General features: G+C 48.5%; 1 protein-coding gene and 1 long non-coding RNA gene across 13 annotated transcripts; both read left to right on the top strand.

The window, feature by feature from the left end:
* The first annotated feature begins 276 nt into the window (after positions 1 to 276).
* Positions 277 to 6,599, top strand: LOC120650995. 12 transcript variants are annotated; one of them, XR_005665891.1, is made up of 6 exons: positions 277 to 2,195; positions 2,439 to 4,298; positions 5,010 to 5,301; positions 5,421 to 5,629; positions 5,713 to 5,862; positions 6,329 to 6,599. It is a non-coding gene; the product is annotated as an uncharacterized LOC120650995 (long non-coding RNA). The 12 variants fall into 12 exon arrangements; XR_005665887.1 differs by having other exon boundaries at positions 5,421 to 5,862; XR_005665890.1 differs by having other exon boundaries at positions 278 to 928; positions 1,918 to 2,195; positions 2,439 to 5,301; positions 5,421 to 5,862.
* Positions 6,600 to 7,942: 1,343 nt separating this feature from the next.
* On the top strand, positions 7,943 to 9,080 carry LOC120648634 (BTB/POZ and MATH domain-containing protein 2-like). The gene has a single exon (XM_039925355.1). It carries the CDS (start codon positions 8,070 to 8,072, stop codon positions 8,892 to 8,894), a length of 825 nt encoding a protein of 274 aa, XP_039781289.1. The 5' UTR covers positions 7,943 to 8,069; the 3' UTR covers positions 8,895 to 9,080.
* The last annotated feature ends 7,430 nt before the right edge of the window (positions 9,081 to 16,510 follow it).

The following is a 16,510-nucleotide window of genomic DNA, read 5'->3' as shown; positions in this document are numbered from 1 at the left end:
CTCCTGTTTTCTAAGAATCGCAATTGAATTCGGACAGTCTAGACAGCACAGTAAACACGTTAGTAAATTTTGCACACAGATCCTCACTCTAATGTTTATTTCAACATGAAGAAGAAGAAATTTGAGAATTCTGTCATTTCTACAAAAAAAAACCCGCCTGGCGCTTTTCATCTACCCCTCCCGCCGCACCCGAACCCTACCCCCCTCTCCCTCCTTCCTGCCGCCGCTCACTCTCTCCCTCCCTCTCCTGCCCCCCTGCCGCCGCTCACTCTCTCCCTCCCTCTCCTGCCCCCCTGCCGCCGCCTACCCTCTCCTCCCCGGCTCCTCGCGGCCACCTCCCCGCTCTTACCGGCTCCCCGCCGCCCTCTTCGTCCATCTCCTGCTCCCCGCCGCCGCCTCCCCTCTCTTCTCCCGGGCTCGCCTCCCCGCCCCTCACGCCTCCGCGTGGCACGGGCCAGCATGGATCTGGCGAGTCACGGCTTACCTCCCACGGCTGCTCGTCGGTGAGCGCGTTCTCGAAGTCCTCCTCCTCCCTCCCGCTTCACCCTCAGCGCCTCCCGCCGGCCGCGGCCCCCCTTGCTCCTCGGGCGTCGAGGCACGAGCTGCCTCCCCGATGGCCTCGGCGGCCGCCTGCTCCTCGAGAATCGGCGGGGAGGGGCGCGTCGCCTTCTCCGGCGTGGCTCCGGTGGGCCGCGGCCTACTTCCCGCGGCTGCTGGTCGGTGAGCGCGTCCTAGGCCTCCTCTTCCTCCCTCGGTGCCTCCCCGCCGGCCGCGGCCCTTGCTGCGCGCGCGCATCCAAGGAAGATGCAGGATCCGGCCCGATGCCAGCCTCGGGGATGCTCGGCGTCCTCGCCGCCTCGTCGACGCTTGAGCTTGAAATCTGAAGTCAGACTCCCAATCAGCAGCGACTGCCACCACCTCGGCAAGTGTCAGTCTCACTGTATCCTACCTCTTGCAGCCCCGTGCTTGCTTTTGCTTGCTTGCTACATGAGCTACAAAATATTCTCAAGGGAAGAATGTACTATGCTCCTACTACATAACTCCCTGCATAACTGTGGTATCTGTCAGGATGTATGTGCTTGTTTGCTGTATAATTGCTTGTTTGCTGTATAATTGCATCACCAATAATCTGAATGAAAGATTGGGTTGGTTTAAGTATTGGGATCAGTGGCTTTGCGATTGCAAGATTTCATATGCAACTGGTTCTAAGATGTAAGGCTTGATTTAACAATATTTTTGTGGATTCAATGCTCAATATCCAACCATTGAAGTGCTGTCCAGGTAGGCGCATTTGGCTGCATCTGGGTTGACATTTTTTTTTATAACACAATCAGATAGGATAGACATAGTCATGGCTAAGTTTACATGGTCTTGTTCTCAAGCATCTCAATTCTATTACCACCTGCATACAGTGATAGTGGAATTAGTCAGTGAATATATGTGCTTGATTGCTACATTTACCTATGCTATAAGATGATGGGCAGGACTATTTTTTTAAATAGAGATAGAGATGAAGGGTAAGACTTGCTGGGACGGTTTTAAGTATAGAGCTTATGTCTTCTTAACTGCCACTTAATTTCAGATGTATTAGGCGATCACAGGGTGTGCTGCTATTACTTGTAAGAATTGCTGCTTGAAAGCATGTGTGCCCGACCAACCATGTAGAACCAATGGCCGTCTTGAAATCAGATCATTTCGCTTTGTTTAGTCTGGCAGTTTTCTTCAGGTTGTTTCTCCAGTAGCTAATATATCACAGACAGTTTGAAATAGCCTTCTATTTGGTGATTTTGGGGAAGAAGATTCGCTTCCCAGATTCTGGTGGTTGGTCGAAACAAATGTGATAACTTAAGCAAGTTCTTGATTGTTCTGAGTCTAGATATCCCTTTGAGTTGTTAAAGCTACCAATTTCTGAAACAGTCTTGGACATTGATTCATGGAGCACAACATGGGTAGGCATTTTGACCATGGAACCAGAAATAACATCGAGTGGACTATTGCTGCATTCGTTCTTGTGGACAAGAAAACATGATATGTTGACTGATGGCCAAAGCTGCAACAAGTTTGTCACATGTAAAATGAATCCCCTATTGCAGTCTTGCGGACGGACTTATCTCCAGGCACAACATTTCCATCTCCAGGACACAGTGTATTGTTACTCATTACAGATACTTGCCTGCAGGGTGTGCCATCATGAGGTAATACACCCCATTGCTTAATCTGATGCGTATAGTCCCATAAACATCATAATAGGATATCAAGGACAAATAGCACCCTCATGATATATGTGAAGAGTTGTCATGAGGCTGCTATGTGTGGATTAAGTGCATTGGCAATGGGTGTCCTCTCAGCAATATAAGTTGGCTCTGAGTGTTGATTCTTTGTTCCGTGTACTGTACTACTCTTTAAATTCTTATAAGCAGAAATCTTGTCTGTTGCAGGTGTCCCCATCGTTACCTTTGATATTCTGTTAGATCTTGGCCTCAAGTATTCTGTTAAAGCGTACATGTAATGAGGTAAGTGACTTCTTTCTTATACTTTTGTGTGTTGTTAGACATTCTGATTTGAAAATCACATTTAGATATCTAAATTTACTTCTTTAATTGCTGGCAGCTATAGCTCATATGAGATGTACTGCTTTATCTGTAGCTCATGTTTGGGCCATTTGATCAGTATGGTTGCTTCTTGCTGGTAGCAACAGGCAACTTGATTTTTTGCTTGCAACAAAGCAAGCAGGTTGAGTTGGATGAACCATGCAAATGATCGAGTGGAGATAGGATCGTCCCAATTTTAGACAGATACCTTTTCTGAGGCGACACCCCAGTTTCTCAATTGCTTTGCTCATCCAATTAAACAGATGCTTTGTGGGCTTGTGGCTGTTAGTGTGCTTAGTGTTAATGGTTACTGCAAAGGAACCAAACCTTTTACTAAGAACTAATTACACATACAGCATAAAATTTGTTTTATAGTTCTGCACTCAATCTGGAATTTATAGTTTGTTCTTATTAGTTTTTTTTTGACAATAGTTTGACATCAGAACTCCCATTTATAAGGTTTGACATTTATAAAGCTGTAAAGAATCCAAAGACCTATTCAATGACATTTCATATACTTAATTAGCTCCTATTGATAACAGCTTATATGGGTGTTTTAAATGACCCGAAGCATTCTTCCAAGGCTGCAGAAGTGCTAGCATAATTTTTGGATCAATTCGCATGAATGAGAGCTTTAGAAATACCTTAGTTAGGACAAAAAGGACATGAAGTTTATTTCATTTGTTATTCGTTTGTGCTTGAATGAGGTGAAATCTTAGCGAGGGATTGTACTTCTTTTTGAGGTTCAGTGTACTTTACTGCTGTTCAGAGATGCGTGTTCGTCAAGTGGTGATAACAATAGGAGCCTATTTTACCTTCTAACAATAAAGGGTGACAAATTTATATTATCTTAAATATATTTGATTCTACTGCTGGATTTGATTGTTAAAATGGTAGGGCGCGCATCGCGCGCCAAATGTTCTAGTCAAAATAGTTAACAGCTGCCGCTCTGCGCTCCTCTCTCCGCAACTCACGGTAAATGTAGGACGCGTGTCGACACACCGGAGTGCTGACCAATTTTTAGAAACACCCTCCTCTTTTCTAAGAATCACAACTCAGTACAGGGCGCCCAAAATAAACAGAAACCACGTTTTTATATTTTTTACATAGGTCTCCTGTTAAAATTTAATTCAACGTGAAGAAGGAAAAATTCGATATTGCTGTTATTTTTACAAACCGACCCCCGCGAGACACTTTTGCAAAAAAGCCATCCCGCAGCCCCCTCGCTCTCCTCCCCGCCTCCGCCCCTCTCTTCCCCTCTCCTCTCTCTGCCTCCCTGCCGCCACCTCCCCTCCCCTTCTCCCTCTGACCCTCTCCACCTGCCTCCGTCGCCCATCCCCGCCGCCGCACGCTCCCGCAGGATCCAGATCCGATGTGGGGCGCGGCTCGAAGGGAGGGGCGCATGCCGGCCGCCCACGGCGTGGCTGCTCCAGCGCATGGAGCCGAGCGACGGCCGCCGCATGCCCAGGTAGCCCCCCGCTAGACCACGGGCCGTGTCCCCGTCACCTTGGATGCGGAGGAAGCGCGACTTGCCGAGGTTGACGGTGAGGCGGTGGCGGACGGGCGCGGCAGAGCGTGTCGGTCGAGCTCCTCGACGCGCTACGGAAGGCCAAGCACAACACCGTCAGCTTCCGCGCGCTGCAACGCACGTCGTCGTCGAGCTCAGAAGGATGTTCAAGGTCTTCGACAACCTAAGGGCATCGCGCGGTGTGTCCCCCATCTCCCTTCCTCTCCTACTCCCCAGCACCGCCCTCTCTATCTCTCTCTCTCCCTCTCTGCTCTCCTCCTCCCCCCTTCCTCTTCTCCTGGTGGGTGATGGTCAATCACCAGCGGTTCCTAGTGGGCAGCTTCGCATTGGCCATGGCTCACGAACCCCACATTTTCTCCTCCCCTGCTGGCACCGCAACAACAACCTTTGTTGCAGTTCTCTGGTGAGCATCCTCCTCCTCCCAATCTCCTTTGCTCTCTGTCCATCCTCCTCTCCCCATCCGTTTCTAGGATTTGGGTTTCAGTTCTTTGTTGTCACAGATCTACTCAAGCCTGCTTCTTCTTTTGCTGCAAGGTGTTAGATCTGATGATGGAAATAGATTTAATTTGGGAAGGGAAAAAATCCAGTGAGAAATTTGGCAGATCATGTATGCGCTAGCAACACTAGCATGTTGTTATTCTGTCATCTTTTCCCGCAACACTTGCCTGACCAAATGCTCTTGGAGTATAAATTGATGATGCATCAGCAAATGGAGAACTCTAAAATATTTTGTTCATGCTATAGAATTTGTTGGTGATCAAGAGTGAAGGTTTCTAATGATTGTTTTCTCATGCTGCATCAGGAGTGGAATTATTATGCTATAATAATTATTTTCTCTTGATTACAGTGGATGATTGATTCAAGTTCTTTAGCACTTGTTTTTATACCAGAGCAGGTGAGTTGCCGATGACCAGAGCAGGTGCCATGCCTTTCTACTAAAATGGTTATGTGCTTGGCGTCAGATTTGCTGAACATTCAGTTAGAGGCCTTGCAGTGAAACCTTCCATATATTTTTTGATTAGGTACTCGGGATAACTGCATAGGTTTGTTCTACCTTTAGCATAGGATCTAAAATATTGCCGTATGGATTGAGCTCTAATACTTTTTCTATCAAACTGCATAGGTTTGTCATGATAACTTCTATCAAACTGCACCAGGATGATTGGCATGTTGGTTTTGTCTGTAAGTTCTGATTCCACAACACCAAATTCTTGGAACGTATACCACTTTCCAGTTTCTTGTGCTCCTGTCAACTGTGACAAGATGCTCATTCAGTAATATGCTTCTCACATTTTCTGCAGATGAAAGAAACGGTGTTCCTATTGCCGCTCATGCATGTGTACTGCTAGATGCCTACAAATATCAAAGGCAGGGAGAACTGAAAGTTGGTTTTGCCTCTGATTATGTAACTGCGAATTCTTTGATTGTGCAGGCAAACTCCTATTGGTTGTACATTGTACCGTGGGGAATCAACAAGGCGTCTCTGAAAATTTTCCTTTATTTGGTTTCGGTTAGTACTTCATTTCATCATGTCTCATTTCGTATTGTTCCTAATAATTCATTAGAGTCAATGCATGTGGTTTTTGAATTCAGGTTGTAAAGGTTGACTAAAGCTGACTGTTACAAGGAAAGTTACATAACAATGTTCTTAAATATTGTGGCAAAGTAGAGTTGCAAACTGCAACCAAATCTGAGGAAATTAAGTTGGGATGATTCATTTGCTTCCAAAAGTTCTTTCAGATGGTAGAGGTTTTTTTTCCTGAATATTGATATTCTCTAACTGTAATTGTTCTGTGAGTTCTAAAATGAAACTTCATGGCACAACCCAAATGCAATATTTTCTTCTTTCTACTTGTGCATTTGCTTGATTCAGAACAACTACAGAAGTAGTATCTTTAGTCAGCCTTACTGGACCAACCTTTCTTTAGTAGCATGTTTTAACAAGCAAAACTGAAGATACACATGGTCGTTGGATACAAAAAAGTATAAGTGTATTATTTTAGTAATATTATAAGAATATGGCTACTCTTTTTTAAATTAAGAACCCGTGATCAAGCATGTTAATGTGAACAAAAAAATGAACCATTGCAACAAATTCATTAGTTGAAGTAACCTTAATTAACCACTAAACAAATTTGTTGGTTTAAATAACATATGAAATGCATCCCTAACTTGCTCTTTGATTATCAAATGATAAATATTAAAGCAGGGTAAAATGTGACAAGGGAAGGTGAAGGCTCTCTGTGAAGATTCGTTCTGTTGATGGATGATGAAGCTACCTCTGCTATTCAAGAACTAATCTACGAAACTGTTATAATTAGTACTTCTATCATGAATGTTTGTAACATGTTGGATCGTCTTGGCTTTGAATTTCATGCTGTCTAGATCATTCAGGTCTGGAACTGTTGTTATTTGCATATTTACGTATCTTGGTTAACTTGGTTAATTTAGTGTTTTCAAATCATGTGATTACAGAAGTTTGCACTTCGGCATAGATAAGTACCTTCATTTAGTATGCTATGTTTTTGCCAGTGAATATCTTCGCTTTTTGTTGCTTTGTACTGCACATTTATTATCTTTGATTTACTTATATTTGACTATTTAAACGGTAGGGCGCGCATCGCGTGTCTAATGTTCTAGTGACATTTATTGCTTCTTGATCTAGAGTCTAGGGATCCCCTTGCTTCAATTCACGTAGCTTCCAAGAGCAATGACATTTATTGCTTCTTGATCTAGAGTCTTGTTTAGATGCAAAATTTAAAATTTCAAAACTAACAAATCAAATGTTTGTGGCACATGTATGGAGTATTAAATCTAGACGAAATGAAAAACTAATTATATAGTTTGCTTGTAAATTACCAAACAAATCTAATGAGTCTAATTAGACTATGATTAGACACTAAATTGCTACAGTAACACGTGCTCTGTAAATTACCAACCAAATCTAATGAGCCTAATTAGGCCATGATTAGACACTAAATTGCTACAGTAACACGTGTTCTAATGACGGATTAATTAGTCTTATTAAATTCGTCTCGCAGTTTACAGACAAAATCTTAATTTATTTTTTGAGTTAGTCCACGTTTAGTACTTCAAATGTGTGCCGAAATATGCAAAAACTTTACCTCATAAATGTCACATCACATCGGATTGTTTGATTACCCCAAGGTAGGAGATTATTTGGTGAGAAATCGCTGAGATTTGAAACTTAAAGGTAAATGCACGAACACAAGACACAAATTTAGACAGGTTCGAGGTGCCAGGATAGCGGAATATCCTACGTTCTATGTGGTGGTTTGGTATATTGTGCCCTGCGTTGAGATGTTGTGCTCTGTTGAGCATATTATTGGTTCTATCGAGCCTATGCCGATCTCGTTACCCGTCCTCCTTTATTTAGTCCAGAAGGTGGGATACTAGGCTGTTAAGGTAGGAGTCCTATAAAAATCACAAATTAGAGTTCTAGGAGGATTACAGAGGAATTCTTCTTTGGAGTATGCAGTGTGCACAGTCCCGTGGGTCTGGGTCTGAAGCTCCATCTGTTTTGCAATGATATTGTGTAGAAATAATAAGAGAAAAAAATCATGTTGCTCTAAAATCATAGTCATCATCGAAACATCGAACTTCTGATTTCATGAAGGTGTGTTTTGCAAAACCCAGCACAAAACCAGCCCAAGCGGCAAAACCCTCGCCGGCCGCCGTTCCGCATCCCCTCCCCGCCGCCAATGCCAGCGCCGGAATCCGCCGCGGTTGGCGATGGCGAGCCCCGCTCCGCCTCGGCCATCGTCGGGGAAGCCGTCACGGGGCAGCACCTGCTCCACATCGAGTCTCGCCCTTTCAGTGCGGGGGGTCGCCGCTGGTACATCAACTACTACCCCAACGGCCAGACCTCCAAGTATGCCGACTTCATATCCGTCTTCCTCCACCTCGACGCGAGCATCGGAGAGCCTGTGATGGCGCGAGCCAAGTTCGATTTGCTCGATCGGGATGGGAAACCAGTGCCATCATACACCCGTACCACAACCCTGAGCGAGTTTTCCCCCAGCGGCTCAGGGTACGGCTTCACTGAGTTCGTTAAGAGGGAGCTCCTGGAGAAGTCGGAGCACCTCTCCAAGGATTGCTTCAAGATCAGCTGCGACATCATTATTCCTCACGAGCTCCGCACGGAGGACAGGATTGCAAAATCACCGCTTGGTTCTTGTCTCGCAGTGCCAGTGCCACCACCTGACCTGGATCGGCATCTCGGCGATCTCCTCGTGAGCAAAGAGGGCGCCGACGTCACGTTCCAAGTCGCCGGCGAAGAATTCAGCGCGCACAGGTTTCTCCTCGCGGCCCGGTCGCGGGTCTTCAAGGCAGAGCTGTGGGGTGCCATGAAAGAGGGCGCCGCCACAGGGGACTGCGTCCGGGTTGATGACATGTTGCCTCAGGTGTTCAAGGCCTTGCTCCACTTCGTCTACACCGACTCGCTGCCGCAGATGGAGCAAGAGGAGGCCGTGATGGCCCAGCACCTGCTGGAAGCGGCGGACAGGTACGACATGCAGAGGCTCAGGCTGATCTGTGAGGATACTTTGTGCCGGCACCTTGACGTGAGCACGGCCGCGACCACGCTGGTGTTGGCTGAGCAGCATCATTGCCGTGCTCTCAAGGAGGCTTGCATTGAGTTCCTTGTATCTCGTCATGCGCTGGAGGAGGTCATGGCAACAGATGGGTTTGAGCATCTGGTTAAAAGCTGTCCTGCTCTTGTGAAGGAGATAATGTCCAAGCTTGCTGCACGATGATACTGGAAAACAAATTGTAGTAACGAGCTTGGTACTGCAGTAATGGCAAATTATATCAGTAGGTGTATGTTAGCTACCAATTACTAGTTCTAGTACTTATCTGCACTCTGGTCCTAAAACATATGCAGTGTACGTCTGCCTTGTTTTTTTTTGTTTGGTAGTCGTATCCGGTATCCTTTGTGCAGAACTTCTAACTTAATGCAAAAAAAGATTTTGCAAACGTCATGAGAAATTAGTTGGTTTACAAGTTCTTCGTAGTCATTTCATATTTGTTTTGATGGCTGCAAGCATTTCTACTTTTCAGCGTTGCATTGACACTAGTTTTTACTTTTAGCTGTTTGGATGCATCTTTATTTTGTCCTGTACAAAGCTTTATGCTCACTACCAGAATCCAGCTCTTTGTCGCGTGCCCGGTCCGGTAGTTTGCCGTGTGCTTTCTATAGGGCACACGACAAAAAGGTTGTTTGCCGTGAGCACATCCGGCAAAGATTTGGCACACAACAAAGTCATATTTTGTTGTGTGCTTTTTTTGGCACACGGCAAATCCATACTTTGCCGTGTGTTTTATTTTAGCATACGATAAAGTAATAAAATTTTTATCTCTTCTCACCTCGAAACTTTTTTTGCTCTTCACATACAATACAACATGTAGTACTCCATGCTAAAATTTGGTACATTTTTGTTTTTATTTGCTATATTTAACAAATTAACTGAATTTCAAGCATTTTTTTGAATCAAGTTAAATTTGAATTGCAAGTGATCAAATAATAGAATAAAATAAGTGGAAAATGATATTCATGTTATTTAACCTAGTTTGAGGCCTGTCGGTGTTCCGAAATCACCGGCTAGTAAATTTGTATGCGCGTCACAGGACCGGATGGTAATGCAAGGATGAGATACAAGATTTATACTGGTTCGGACAGAATGTCCCCACGTCCAGTTCGAGCTCTCGTGCTCTAGCATTCAAGTTTGCAGTAGGGATTACAAATGAGTGAGAGAGGGACGGGAGTCCCAAGTCTCCGAGTTGTGAATGAGTGTGAGTGCGTGTGTGTGCGGGCACGCGAGTGTGTGTTGAGCGGATCCCTCCTCCCCCTGCGTATAGCCTGCCGCTCCCTTTTATATGCAAAGAGGAGCAGGTTACCCATGGTAAAAAGGGTACATACGTGAGAGAGAAGGAGAGGCGTGGGGGTCGGGCGCCTCCCAACCCCGTGTCTACCAGCTAAGAGCAAGAATTATAGTTCTCACCGACTGCCGGCTGAGAGACGCTGGCTCGGCGGTGGGCTCCGCGTGCATTTAATGCACGGCAGTGAGAGTGGCGTGCCTCTCAGCCGGCTTTGAGCGGGCGGATAGCGAGACGCCCGCTCGCCTCTCTCTCCACTACCACGAAGGATCCAGCCGGCTCTCCGCCGGCCCACAATACTTGCTCTAAGGAGTATAGTGGGTCCCACCAACCTTGCCTGATGGCGATAGGAGGATGTCCGCCCCATCTCTGACACTGTGCCAGTCGTGGCAGGATGGGGCGCGGGATTCGTGCTACTGCTGGCGTCGTCGTTAACAGGGCATGGTGCCCCGTGCCATCGGATCGTACGGGCGTCAGGCCTTCCTGACTTGGGACGAGTTGGGGTAAGTCGCACAGTGTCATCTCAAGCGGTGATGCAGGCGGCACTGTACATGACTATTCGTATGGTGGGTGGTACAGTCCCTAGGCATGACTACTCGCTATGCATGGCCTTGATTCCCCTGGCAGGAGGATATCGTACAGACCTTCAGGGGTCGGGCGAGGCGAAGCCAGGGTCGGGCGAGGCGGAGCCAGGTTCGGGCGAGTCCGGTCCTTGTGCCTTGAACCGTCGCACTGCAAAGTTTTTTTTGATCGAAAATACCTGTATTAAGTTAAGAATATAGTACAAAGTCCAGTACAAATACAGATACGCCCAGGTAGGATACAAAGAAAAACTGTACCACCAGTCTACTTGCACAAAGGCCCCTGAAAAATGAAGAAATTACATTAAAGTCCCTGGGACCACCGCAAAGCCGAATCCTCTGGAATCCGCCACCACCGGCCGTCGCCGGCGGCCGCCAGATGCTGTCGCCGCCATTGCCAGGTCAGGAGGAGCTCCACTGCCACACGGCTTTGGAAAGAACCACAGAAGAAGAAGCAAACAACGAAAGTCCATCAGTCGGGGACCCGCCCCAAGCTCCGACGACCTGGCCCAAGGCTCGCCGTCGAAGACCGTCGCCGCTGAGGGAAGATAGAGTCTGGGCCAACCACCAAGCAACCACAGGACCACCAGCTTGCTCTGCACCCTCAAGACAAAAGCCTCGTACCTTCACCGCCCGCCGGAGACGAAGAAGAACCGAGGTCGGACTCCTAACCGGAAGCTCCCGAACTCGCCGCTGACACCGGAGTGAAAAGCCAGCGGGTCGGGAAGAGTTGGAGCATTATTCCACTGCGCCGTCACCGCCACCGCCTTGCCGACGCCGCCCTGGAACACACAGCGCAGAGGAGCATCGTCCCCCGGCCGAATCCTAGCTCCACCATTAAGCAGTGACGACGAGCAAATCATAGACCTAGATGAGCACACACTTAGACTATATACATCCGCACAACGATTCTGCGGCCCTCGTCTCTCTCTGGCGCCACTCCGGGCACCGGAGAGGGACGGGCCGGCGGAATCGCTGCCAGAAACGCGCGTCGCCTCCTTTCCGCCCCTAGCAACTGTAGCAGGGGATGGGGACGAAACGAACGAGAAGCCGCAGCGAGAGCAATGGTTGGTTTTCCGTCGCACTGCAAAATTGCAAGCGTAGTCAACAGCTGCCCTTGTCCCGGGCCCGCTGGCCATCCATGCATGTGTTGCCTATTTACTCTTAAAGGCTACTGCATGTGCTGTGCCGCTGGGCACCCCAGGACATGTGCATGCGTGCATCATCATTGCATGGCCGTATTTGGTTAGGGGTGAAAAAGTTTTTATGAAAATTTTTTTTTCTTTGACCACTAATTAGAGGTATTAAATGAAATTTAATTAAAAAAATCTTCACAATTATAGTACTGTTGCATGTATTGTAGCTAATAAGGTCTTTAACCACATGATTAGAGAATGATTAGATGTGGTTACTGTAGCCAATTATGATAGAACTTGACTCATTAGATTCATCTCGAACAATTACACTCATTCGTAAAAAGATCTCACAAATAAATTTCATTTAGTACTCCATGCATGTATTCGTCTTTTTTTGAAAAAAATTTCACGTGATGAACCAAACATGGCCCATGCTGGCACAGGATAGCGTTGCAGCTTTTTGATGGAAATGTAAAGGTGACAATGTGGAAGAAATAAAGTTAATGCGGGTGCAGTAGCTCGAGTGGTTGAGCGTTTTGACGGCCGGGTTAGGGTACCTATTATTTTTACCCTCATCAAGGCTTTACCCATCAAATGAAAAAAAAATTCGAATATTTTGTCCAGAAACACCACCATGAACTTGTGTTTGAATGATTTTAAAATTCTAAAATAAGTAAATGAAGTCTGAAAATTATGAAATTTATCAATATCTCATGATATCATACGTGGAGGCTGTGGTAAAAATTTGAGTGGATTTCACAATTTTGTCACGTACGATGCTTACAAAAGGAAACATCTATGAAGACGAATCAAACAGTTGAGAAGAATGCGGTTAGGTTTGGAGTGAAAGTGACGACCGAATTTGGGTTTGACTTTAAAAATTTTTCTATAGCCAATAGACAATATAAATTATTTCGTGTAAAGTTTTGGTATTTTTTGGAAGCATTTGATAATTTCAATGTATTAAATGCAATTATGGAATTTTTAATGACATAAAAAAGTTTGCCATGTGTTTCAAACAAGTCCTCCTTCACTATGCGCCGTCGATCTCGTGATCGACGGCCGAGATTCGATGATAATTTCTTTAAAAAATCGCCCCTCATCTCCCCCACCCAAATTCTAATCCCCTCTAGCCCCCTCCCTCCTCCCAGCTACCTCGCCACCTCTCTCCCTCAGATCCGTTGCCGCCCCCTCCTCTCCTCCTACTCACCGCCTCCCTTCCTCCCCCTCCCCGCTGGCACCCTCCTCCCTCGCGCCAGGCCGGCCAGCCCCTCCATTGCCCCCCTCCCCATTCCGCTCGCCCCTCACCGGCACTAAGGAGCAGCGGCGCGGCAAGGAACAGTGGCGGCGGGAGGTCCGACGGCAGTGCAGCGCTGGGACCGCCCCTCAGTCGGTAGCGCAGCACTGGGACCCGCCCCGCCGGCGGCGGCGCACGGGGGCCTAGCCCCTTCTCCAGTGGCGTGAGGTTCGACAACAGTGCAGCCCTGGGACCCGCCGCTCCGCCGGTGGCGCAGGGCAGGAGTGTGTGCCGCTCCAGCGGTGCAGCGCAGGCACCGCCCCGCCTCCAGCGACGCAATGGAGCTTTCGTCTGCTCCGGATCTACGAGGCGATCGGCGGATCCCCATTTCTGGGCGACGATGGTGTAGGTGCAGGGGCGGCGCGGCACCGAATCCAGGGTAGCTGCGGCGGCCGGCGTGGGGCGAGGCTGGAGGTGGCGGCGGGGGTGCGGCCTGGGCTGCTGTGGGGTGAGGTGGTGTGGCGGACATGGCGTCGCCGGGCGCGGTGGCGGCGACATATTTTTTTATGTTTTTCAAAAATATTTGCCGAGTGTCGGTTTGCACATGGCAAAAAAAAAAGGCACACGGTAAACTTCTTTTTGCTGGCTGCTTTAGGGGCTTTGCCGTGTGCTGGAGGCACCGGCAAATATGTTGATTCCCGTAGTGGCTGGTTCAGTTGTGGCACAATTGAACACAATGGTATTATCTACCGATGATTATGTAGTACTTGGTGTGCATGAATTTCTTTTTCCTCAACATCTTAGGATCCAAGAATCGATAATCATGAGTTCATTTCTTGAGTTATTAAACCTCAAGATAGTGTTCTGTTCATTTCTCGGTGTAGTGTGCAAAACCATATTTACCATGGTGCTGACCACTTTCCTGATTTGTCACTAACTCTCTCTGGGAAACTAATGCATAGCTAGGGAAGGGAAAGAAAGACAAGAATGATTCTTTCGGTATTAGGGAAGTGTACCTGCGCCATCGTGATTTCGAGCATATCAAACCTGACCGCCGCAAATTTTTGGAGAACTTCCGTTAACCACCCCGGCTTGGCTAATCCAGTGCGTGCCCACCTAAAAGGTTACGAGCGCTCGATTTCAGACATGTACGTGCATAACTTATTTCACATAATTATTAGATGATATTTCTTCAGAATAACTTTTTAGATGATATTTTTTCACCACATCTTCTAGGATATGCATAACTTTTACCCATAACTTTTTCCAATCAATTTTTTTAAAAGAATTGTATGTGCATAACTTATTTTAGATAACTACCGGGTGATATTTTTTTAGCATAACTTTTTAGATGATAATTTCTCAGCACATTTTCTACGATACGCATAACTTTTATCCACAAATTTTTTTAATCAATTTTTTTATAGTATAATATTTTAACATAACTTTCTCGACACGTACAATTTTTACTCATAACTCTTTCAGCCTTCTTACTAAAGATAATTCAAATATAACTTTCATGTAAATGTTATCAGAAAAATTTCTTACACGGCTTTGATGCCTAAGTTCGGCATGTGTGTAACAAATGCAACTTCTCAGTATAACTATTTAGCATACTTTGAACAAAATAATTGTCAAAAGAACATCTCGAGAACACAAGGTAAACAAAAAAGACTGGAAAAAGAAAAAAGAAAGAGAATACTAGGTATTGCAAAATGTAAAGGAAAAAATTATGCATATGTATATAGATTATGCACATAGAGGATCCACATGAGTACAAGTATTAAATATATTACTACAACAAAAAAACTAATCGAATGGAAAAGTGAAAAAACAAAAGAAAAAAAAATCAAGTACGTACCTGTGCTGCCGTGGTGCAGGGTGGGAGCGGTTGCCGCGGTGCCGGATGGGAGCGGCGTGCGGTACGTGGACCGCTCGTCCGTCGCGCGCGAGGAAGGCTGTGGGCGAGCGTCCGCAGAATTGGATTTGCGGGGCCGGCGGCGAAAGGTTCCGCCCGAGTCACCCACACGGGAGCGACACAGACGGGACACGGACCGCCGTGTCTATTTATCGGGCGCGCGGTGGGCGCCTTCTGCGATGCGACGGCCAGGGGGTTGGGGGACGGCCACCGGCGGGGTTGCAAGCTAGGGAAGGGGGAGGGTTGGTCGGGGAGGGGTGGTAGGTGGGCGGAGCAGCCGCCGGCGAGGTCGCCGGCGGCCGGAGTGGTGGAGGGCGGCGGCAGTCTTTAGGTTCCAGGTTGTCGGGGCTCCAATGGCCACCGGACCTAGAGGAGGGCGCCGGGGGTGGCGGCGGACCGGCGGCGGAGGCGGTTCGGCCGGCGGAGGGCGCGGCGGCGCGGGAGCGCCGCCGGCCGGGTGGGGCCGGATCTCCGGTGGGAGGTGCTGGCGGCGGGGGCGAAGAGAAGACGACGCGGCGGTGGCTAGGCGGTGGAGGAGGGCGGCGGCGGAGGCCGCCGGAGCCGGGGGCGGCAGAGGCGGCGCTCGATTCTGTGATTGGACGCCTTCCAATCGCAGAAGGCGATGAATAGATGCCCCCACGCGGACACCGTGTCCGCTGAATAGCATAAACCAAACATTGCTAGCATTTGATTCAAATTTCTGGATTTTTAAATCTAACTAAGTTTGTCTCTGGTTGAAGAATGACATTTCGTGGAACAAAACTTGTAGACATAACACTTGTGCCAGGCCCGATTTTTCCACCATCCAATTTGTTACACCATCCAATTCTACCCGCCCTATACGGCTATACCCACCGCCGACACCATTGATACTACTGCTGCTTGGTGCCCGAAGCGGCCGCCGCCGTTGCGAGCTGCAGCCGCCACCCGTGCTGCAGTCGGTGCCTCGGAGCTGCTGCCCAGCTACCCTGCTACGTGCTGCCGTCCGCCCGCTCTATCTATGCCTCCACCGGCGCAGCCGTCGCTGCCAGCACTAGCGGAGCTTGACTATAGATGTGTATGCAGCCCGTAGGCCATTAGTCCGCTCGAAGCATGGCCAATTTGGCCCGGCCCAAACACGGTACGGCCCGGTCCAAACTGTGCCCGGGCTAGCCTGGCCTGCTCCCCATGCACGGGCTTGGGCTGTCACCCCAGCCCGTGGGCTGGCACGGCCCGTCACGTAGTTAGCAAGCCGGCCCGGTAACGGCCCGCTAACTCCAACAAGCACAGCCCAACCCACAGGCGCGGCGCGCTCCCCCGCCCCCACCCCCAGACTCCAAACGACCAAACCCTATCGCCTATCTCTAGCAGCCCCCTCCCCCTCCCCGCACCGGCCGCAGCGGCTGAGCGCCCTGCCGCCCCCTCGCGCCCCCGCGCAGGCGCAGCGGCGCAGGCGCAGCGGCGCAGCCGCGCAGCGCCCCTCCGGCTCTCCGGCCGGCCGGCTGGCCCCCGCCTCCCCGCCCCGAACGCCGCCCCCGTCGCCGGCCGCTCCTCAGCTCCGCGGCTCCGCTTGGCTGGCCGTCTCCTCGGCTCCGCCGCCGCAGGTCGCTGCCTTCTCGGCTTCGCCGCTGCCGGACGCCGCCTC

Source organism: Panicum virgatum, chromosome 9K (assembly GCF_016808335.1).
Source record: "Panicum virgatum strain AP13 chromosome 9K, P.virgatum_v5, whole genome shotgun sequence".
NCBI lineage: Eukaryota > Viridiplantae > Streptophyta > Magnoliopsida > Poales > Poaceae > Panicum > Panicum virgatum.
Note: the sequence above shows the minus strand (reverse complement) of the source record. Positions and strands in the feature narration are given on the sequence as shown.

Bases quoted from the DNA above. Each gene is read 5' to 3' on its own strand.
- LOC120648634 (XM_039925355.1), top strand. From the start codon at position 8,070: ATGGCGCGAGCCAAGTTCGATTTGCTCGATCGGGATGGGAAACCAGTG.